The sequence below is a fragment of the Sinocyclocheilus grahami genome, unplaced genomic scaffold (genome assembly GCF_001515645.1).
Source record: "Sinocyclocheilus grahami isolate Dianchi unplaced genomic scaffold, SAMN03320097.WGS_v1.1 scaffold633.1, whole genome shotgun sequence".
Lineage (NCBI taxonomy): Eukaryota > Metazoa > Chordata > Actinopteri > Cypriniformes > Cyprinidae > Sinocyclocheilus > Sinocyclocheilus grahami.
In genome coordinates this window covers 615044-623731 of record NW_015505812.1, presented here as the reverse complement: position 1 = coordinate 623731, position 8688 = coordinate 615044, and the positions used below count along the sequence as shown (strand labels likewise).

Here is an 8688-nt window from a genome sequence, read left to right as displayed (position 1 = left end):
ATATAATTGTAATTTATTTTTATTTATTACTTTTTCCTTAAAAAAAAAAATCTTAATGGTTCTAAAAACGGGCATATTTTCTTTATGCAAAATAGAATTTCTTTTTTATTATTATTTTGGTGTGAAATATGACGTTCACATATACTTGGTATAATGTAAATTATATTTTGTATAAAAAAAAAATAAAGCTTTCTTTTGATATATATATATATATATATATATATATATATATATATATACATTACAATAATGAGATTTTTATTTTATTTATTTATTTTTTGCTTTATGTTAATGAGAATTTAACACCAGTGCGAAAAATCTTCTGTATGCAAAATATTATTCCATATTTATTTTTTATATTATTTTGGTGTGAAATATGACATTCTTGGTAGAAAGTATTTTTTTTATTATATTTTGTATAAAGAAAATAATGATAAATATGACATTCACATAATGCAATTATTCTTTACTTTTTTTTTATATCAGCATAAATTAAAGGTGGTCCACATTTCATGATGCATATACAGTATATGCATTACAATAACGTGCTTTTTATTTTGTTTATTTATTTTTTCTTATTTAATGCCAGTGCAAAAATCCTAATGGTCCTAAAACAGGCATAATTTTCTTTATGCAAAATATAATTTTATTTTTTATTATCATTTTGATGTGAAATGACTTTGGCAGGTTTTCTGAGATTATTCATTGACATTTATTTATTTGTTTAGTATGTTTTATTTTTTATCTAGTTTTATGTATTAATTTGGTAAAGTTGCTGACTCGTTTGTGCCTCACAGATATTTTTATGTATAAATGTGTCCCTGGAGCACAAAAGCAGTGTTGAGTCGCTGGGGGATATTTGTAGCAATAGCTAACAATACATTGTATGGGTCACAATTATACATTTCTCTTTTATGCCAAAAATCATTAGGATATTAAGTAAAGATCATGTTCCATGAAGATATTTTGTAAATGTCCTACTGTAAATATATCAAAACTTAATGTTTGATTAGTAATATGCATTGCTAAGAACTTCATTTGAACAACTTTAAAGATGATTTTCTCAATATTTAGATTTTTTGCACCCTCAGATTCCAGATTTTCAAATATTGTCCGATGCTAACAAACCATACATCAATGGAAAGACCATTTATTCAGCTTTCAGATGATGCATAAATCTAAATTTCAAGAAATTGACCCTTATGACTGGTTTTGTGCTCCAGGGTCACATGCCTGTCTTTGGCCTAAAAGCGTTGGATGTGTTTGTTCACAGTCTGAACACTAATGAGGACTCGTCAGCGGTGAATGTGTGTTTCACATCTTTGGTAAACACTGCAGCATCGTCTGGTCTCACTCTCCATCAGGACTCTCCTGTTTCTGGCTTCCGTCTGTGGGTTTTTCGTCTGCGTGCTCTGTCCTCACTCCTCCACCATAAGCGTCCTCCTCTTCCTCCTCCTCGTCCTCCTCGTCCTCGTCTCTGCTGGAGTCGCTCAGGTAAGCGGCGGGCGGCTCGCTGATGTCCGGGTCGCTGTCGCGGCTGCAGAAGGCGTAGCGGTGGTTCATGTGCTGCGAGTATGAGCCCGAGTGTGAGAAGCGCTTGCCGCACTTGTCGCACTGATACGGCTTCTCTCCGGAGTGCAGGCGGCTGTGCTCGATCAGATGATGCTTGTGCTTGAAGGCCTTCTTACAGATCTGACACTCGTGAGGTCTCTTCCCTGCAGCGAGAGAGAAGAAAGAGCACTTACATTTCTGTCTGCTTGTCTCATCTATCTCTCTATACCTTTCTGTATATAGGAATTTTTAAAGTATTATATACGAGTATATGAATTATATATATATATATATATTAAATATAATTATATATATATATATATATATACACATACACAATTTAAAAAATATTTTTATAAAAGTTGACATTGTATTTTTTATTTCTATATGTTTATATACAATACTTATATATACACACACAAATATGCAAACTTTTTATAAATATATATATATTTATGTGCACACAAACACACAATTTTTAAATATTTTAATAAAAATTTAGTTAATTTTTTTCTATATATTTGTATATACGAACAAACATAAATATGCAATATTTATAAATAAATATAATAACCAATATATATATATATACACACATACACAATTTTTTTTTTAAATAAAAGTTGACTTATTTTATTTTTTATTTCTATGTTTGTATATATTTATATACAATACTTATATACACGCACATAAATATGCAAAATATTTATAAATAAATATTAAATAAATAAATAATCAACAATTATATATATATATACACAAGTCAATTTTTATAAAACAAATATTTTAAAAAAATTGTATATTTTATTTTTTTATTTCTATATATTTGTATATATTTATATACAATACTTATATATATACACACATAAATATGCAATATTTATAAATAAATATTAAATATAATAATCAGCATATTATATATACAGTATACACCTGTACTGTACCTGTGTGCTCATATTTATGGCGCAGCAGAGAGCTGCTCTTCTGGAAGGTTTTGTCGCAGATGTCGCAGGCGTACAGTCCTTCCTCCGTCTTCTTCAGCCTCTTCCTCCCAGAACCGATCTCTCCATCAATCCCATCATCCATCAGAGACAGATACTCCAGACCGCCGCGACTCAGCGCTTCAGCCTGCACACAGAGAGGAGGAGGAAATATTAGTTATTATTAGGCCCGCATTCAGCAGTGTGTTCCTTGGTATGTCACACACAAACACAAACATTAACTTAGAAATCAAGATCGTAGATTAAAATACATATGAATATGAGTGTGTTAGTTAGGGAATATGGGGTATATTTCGAGACAGTTGAATAATTTCACCTGTCTTAACCTTTTTCTTTTGCAGTTCATTATTATATAAAGTATTATTATATGTGACTCGAGCACAAAAGCAGTGTTAAGTCGCTGGGGTTGGTTTTGTGGTCCGGGGTCACATATGCAATTCACCATGTATTTGATCAAATATTAAATAAATACATTTTTAAAACCTGCCTGAAGTAGCTCAAATGCAGTATAACACCACATTGCAAATTCCATTAATAACGAAATGCACTAATTAAGTTATTGCACTTGCATGGTCATAATTCTGCAAAATAGCATTTGCTATTTTAATCATGCAATTGTATACCGCATATTTATTTATTTATTTACCAGAGGTTTTTATATCTAGAAATTAGATTTTTGCGTTTATTAGTATGTTTGATCCTCGTGGAGCAAATGCATGACTATGATTACCGTTTTCTAAATATTCTTGAATATGTCGGCAGTGTAACGGTGAGATGCTGAGATATGAGTGTGCAGGCGTGTGCTCTCGCTGCCGTTTGACATGAAGTGCAGGGAATTTCCCTGAGCGTGGCGTGTTTGTTTACAGCTCAAGCAGAGGAAATCATTCACCTGCACATGGATGTCAGCGCAGCTGGTGCAATATGAGGCGCTCTTGCATTGTGTGCGTGTGTGTATATATATATATATAACCTTTCATATTCTGCTTTTATGACTAAGAGTGTAAAATCGGTCTCTCTCATTCTAATATCATTTAATTTGCTTACTAAGTACTAGCATTTCCAAAGAGGATTGAAGATTAAAGCTGAATATTACATTAATAAACAAAATAGAAGTCTTTTTTGAGTCTTTTTTTGACTTTTAGCAGATGAACTAAACTATATTATCACCCAGATCTAATCTGCTAAACGCAACTATAAGGCATGAAGAAGATATGATAAACATCACGGTTTTCTGCAAAGCTGCTTTGAATCAGTGTGTGTTGTGAAAAGCAATGCAAATCAATAAAACAGTCAATGTTGATAAACATTTTAAAAGTTGTTTTCTTGCAATAAAATAAACAGATGTAAATCGATGGCTACTGGGTATTTGAAAAAAAAGGTAATAATGACAATATGTTCCACCCCAACTTCCTGTTTAAACAGGAAATACATCTACACAGGACAGGAAACGGGTTGTCAAGGTGTTACACTGGTCTTTGTTGTTTTTCACATTCATTTTATTATACATATTTAAAATACATTTTTGTTATAATAAATATTTGTATTTTGAGATTTTATTATTCATATTTATAGTAGAATAAATTTGTGTTAAAATGAATTTCATGTTTTTGTACATTATTAGACATGTAGAATACATTTTGTTATAATCAATATTGTATTTGTATTTTTAGATTTTATTGTATATATTTAGAATACATTTTTGTTATAATGAATATCATATTTATTTTTTAATTTTTATTAATCATATTCAGAACACAATTTTATTATAATGAATATCACATTTGCATTTTTATATTTTATTGCATATATTTAGAATACATTTTTTTAATAATAAATATCATATTTATTTTTATATTTTATTATACCTATTTAGAACACACTTTTGTTATAACGAATATCATATTTATATATTTTTATTACATATATTTAGAACACATTTTTGTTAATTAAAATTTTAAAGGAAAACTTTCTGCCATTTCAGATTTTCACAAAACTTAATTCTGTGTGATTTATAAGCTTTTGTACCCGTGGGGTTTAGGTCCCCACCGTGACACGAGTCCCCATGAGTCTGTGTATTCAGGTTTAAGTCCCCACCAGGATATATAAACCAGTACACACACACACACACACACACTCTCTCTCTCACACACACACACACATTTGCTGTAAACTGTTATAATTAAATGAACTCATGTTGAGTTAGTGTTGTGAAGGCTGTACTTATTTGCATTTTTATATTTTATTGCATATATTTAGAATACATTATTATAATAAATATCATTTTTATTTTTATATTTTATTATACCTATTTAGAACACACTTTTGTTATAACGAATATCATATTTATTTTTAAATGTTTTTTATTACATATTTAGAACACATTTTTGTTAAAATGAAAATTATTTTTATTTTATACATAATATATTTTGTTATAATGAATATCATATTTTTATTATAGATATTTAGAATACATTTTTGTTATAATGAATATCATTTTTTTAGTTCCTCATATTTTAATATACACATTCAGATTTTTTTGTTATAATACACACCATATTGTATTTTTATATAATATTACAAATATTTAGAATACACTTTGTAATATAAATAATTAATAACATCTTTTAAAAAATATTTTTTCACATTTTTACAAAACATTTATGTTACAAGGAATATCATGTTTTTATTTTTATATTTTATTACACATAACACATTTTTGTTATAAAAATAGCATTTTTTATTATACATATAATTCATATATATTTTACAGTAGCCTTTATTTCGAGTGTGTTCTGCTCTTACCATGATCGAATGTCTTTCATGTTGTATTCTCTTCAGCATCGACTCTGACTCCGCCTCCACCATATACGCCACAGGAGACAGGAAGCCCGGACTGGGCGCGGGTGGCGTGAGAGGAAGTGATGTCAGACCGTTGTGTCCCAAACCGGTGGGGATCATGTGATTGAAGAGCGGGAAGCTGCCGAACACCGTGCTGCTGAACAGTGGCGACGCCGCATAGGCCCCGCCCACATGCTGCTGGGAGGGCGGAGTCAGTCTCTTGAACACGCCCTCGTGATGCATCGAGTTGCCGTTACACGCAGGATTCCGCGGCGCGACCGAATGCGCTTTGGGAATAGACAAGTCTAAAGGTTCGCTCTGGATGTGGTTTGGTTGCCGTGGCGACGTGTTGATTGACAGGTCCAAGCCGGGAGGAGAGCCGAAGCGTGAGCCAATCGGATGCTGGCGCTCGGGTAAAGCGGGTGACGTGGGTTTTCTCGGACTCGCGCTTTCTTCACTTGGCCAGCGGTTATCCAGCTGCGCGTGTGTCGGTAAAGGCACGAGGATCTGCTGCGGCACAGAATGCCAAGACGCCCGCTGCGGCGACGACAGCTTTCTATAAGGCGCGTGATTGGTTGTGGGCGACGTTTGGGCATCGTACAGCCGAGAGAAGTTTTCAATTTTCGATTGTTTCTCGTCTCCCACCTCCCTCCGCAGCATCTCCTGCAGCAGATGCTCGAATTTGTTGCGCGACTGTAGCAGTGGCAGAAGCGTTGTGCCCTTAAACACACCCGTCCTCAGCGCCAGATCCTCCGCCGGGTCCCACGAGCGGCTCAGGACGGGAACAGACGACTCTGGCGGGAACCGAGAGCCCTTTCTCCCGCTGACAGTAGGGGGCGACGTGGGCGAGGGGAAGGGGTATGCGGGATGGCCGTTATAATGAGTGCCGTTACCCGTCACGCCGCCACCGCTTAGGCACTTCTTACTGCTGAGGTGTGAGCTGTAGGAGCCCGAGTGACTGAAGCGCTTCTTACAGTTCGAGCATTCGTACGGCTTCTCACCTGCACAGGAGAAACACAGGAATGTAACATAATTAGGGCTGCAAAACGAATAAATCGCGATTAATCACATAAATACAACTTTTATCAAAATAAAAGTTTGTTTACATACTATATGTGCGTGTACTGTGTATATTTATTAGGTATATATAAATACACAAACATATATGTATATATTTAAAAAAAAAATTGTATTGCGAAACGATTAATCGCGATTAATCGCATTCAAAATAAAAGTTTGTTTACATGCTATATGTGACCCTGGAGCACAAAACCAGTCATCATTAGGATATTAAGTAAAGATCATGTTCCATGAAGATATTTAGTAAATGTCCTACCGTAAATATATCAAAACTTAATTTTTGATTAGTAATATGCATTGCTAAGAACTTCATTTGAACAACTTTAAAGATGATTTTCTCAATATTTTGATTTTTTTGCACCCTCAGATTCCAGATTTTCAAATATTGTCCGATCCTAACAAACCATACATCAATGGAAAACTTATTAATAATTCATAATTCTGACTTATGTCAATTATTATTTACCAAAGCATGAGTTTTCTTAACAATTAGGTTTTCTCATGCGGCAGAAATTGACTTTCACACATTTCACTCCAATTTCAAATATGTATTGTTTTATTTGAACTATTTATCATCTTAAGATTTATTGCCTTAATATATTTAACTATGTATTATTATTATTATAACAGCAAATGTAACCCCCTGAAATAAAGAAATAAATTAAATAAATAAATAATATATAAAACTAATAAAATATATAATATAAATATATAAAATATATAATATATAAAAATAAATAAAAATAAATTGTGTCTGGACAGGGTAATTATCACTACTTTAAAAATAACAATTTTTTGGACATTATTATTGTTTAGGCAATTAGGCAAATTTTCATTACTTTAAAAATAACAATATGTTTACATTACAATAAAGAGACTTTAGCAGATAAATGTGCTTAATTACCTAAAAAAGAAAAAATCACCGCACGGACGAGAAATCCTAACAGGCTTTAATTTCTTTATGCACAATATAATTTGGGATAAATTATGATGGGTATTTCTCGTGAGTGAGATTCCTTTTGCAGAATCATTTGAATCCACTTTGCTCGAGTCTCTCACCGCTGTGAATGCGCAGGTGCTCTTTGAGGTGATGCTTGTATTTAAAGGCCTTTCCACACTGATTGCACTTGAACTTTCTGCTCTCCAGACCGGGCTCAGACATGGAGTTCTGGAAGGAAGAGACGTGAAATCATGAGCATGCTGTGTTTCTGTTTGTGTGCGGTTAGTTATGCATGCATCTGATGTCAGCACCTTGTCGTGAGTCTGGTGGAGGCTCAGGTGTCGCTCCATCTGAGCGCGGTACGGCGTACTGTATCCGCACAGAGGACAAGCGCAGTCTCCTCCATCCCTGACGTCCTGACAGAACTTCATGTGTTCCTGCAGAGACGCGTCGCGCCGGTACGTCCGCTGGCAGTATGGACACGTCTGAACGGCGTCAGGGTTTAAAGCTCCACCGTCTACACAGAGAGATTCATCTTTAAATAAATAAACAGTCCTTTTTCACATTTCTGTGTTTCTCAGCAGCGGAAGTCGTCATAGTTGGGTTTACTTCGAGAGCAGTGAATGGGAGAGTACCACAAATATGTGACCCTGAATCACAAAACCAGTCTTAAGGGTCACTTTTTCTGTAGTTGAGATGATTCTGAATAAATAAGCTTTCCATTGATGTATGGTTTGTTAGGATAGCACAATATTTGGCTGAGATACAACTATTTGAAAATCTGGAATCTGAGGGTGCAAAAAAATCTAAATATTGAGAAAATCATCTTTAAAGTTGTTCAAATGAAGCTCTTAGCAATGCATATTACTAATCAAACATTAAGTTTTGATATAGTTACGGTAGAAACACCCTCGCATTAGCGTTAACTAGTTTACTTGTCATTTGATGCAAAGGTGATATAATACAAAGTATGGTGTTATAAATGTACATACATTTAAAAAAAATCTGAATATAAAAAACTTTCGAGGATTTACGATGCAGGCACAGTCTTTTGAAAAGTGTCCAATCAGTGATTGTAACGTTATTTAAAGGTTACAGAAACATTTCTTAGAACGTTCTACTGTTATTTTTACCCAAAATATTCTTTTTACGTTTATTTTTAATATTCTAAGAGCGTTAAAATGTTCTTTGTGTTTTAATGTTATTTAAATGTTACATTTTCTTACAACATTCTACTCATTTTATTTTTACCCAGAAGATAACATTGAGTGTTTTTTT

The 8688-nt window shown here is 33.3% G+C and overlaps 1 protein-coding gene across 1 annotated transcript in view; it reads right to left on the bottom strand.

Moving 5' to 3' along the window:
- Window positions 1–1212: 1212 nt before the first annotated feature.
- Window positions 1213–8688, bottom strand: part of LOC107558146 (zinc finger E-box-binding homeobox 2-like) — an 11800-nt gene continuing 4324 nt past the window's right edge. The window contains exons 5-7 of the mRNA XM_016241770.1: window positions 5355–6391; window positions 2496–2679; window positions 1213–1715 (exon numbers count right to left, since the gene is read on the bottom strand). Coding sequence (XP_016097256.1) covers window positions 1351–1715; window positions 2496–2679; window positions 5355–6391 — 1586 coding nt within the window. The 3' untranslated portion in view covers window positions 1213–1350. The remainder of the gene's footprint in view (window positions 1716–2495; window positions 2680–5354; window positions 6392–8688) is intronic.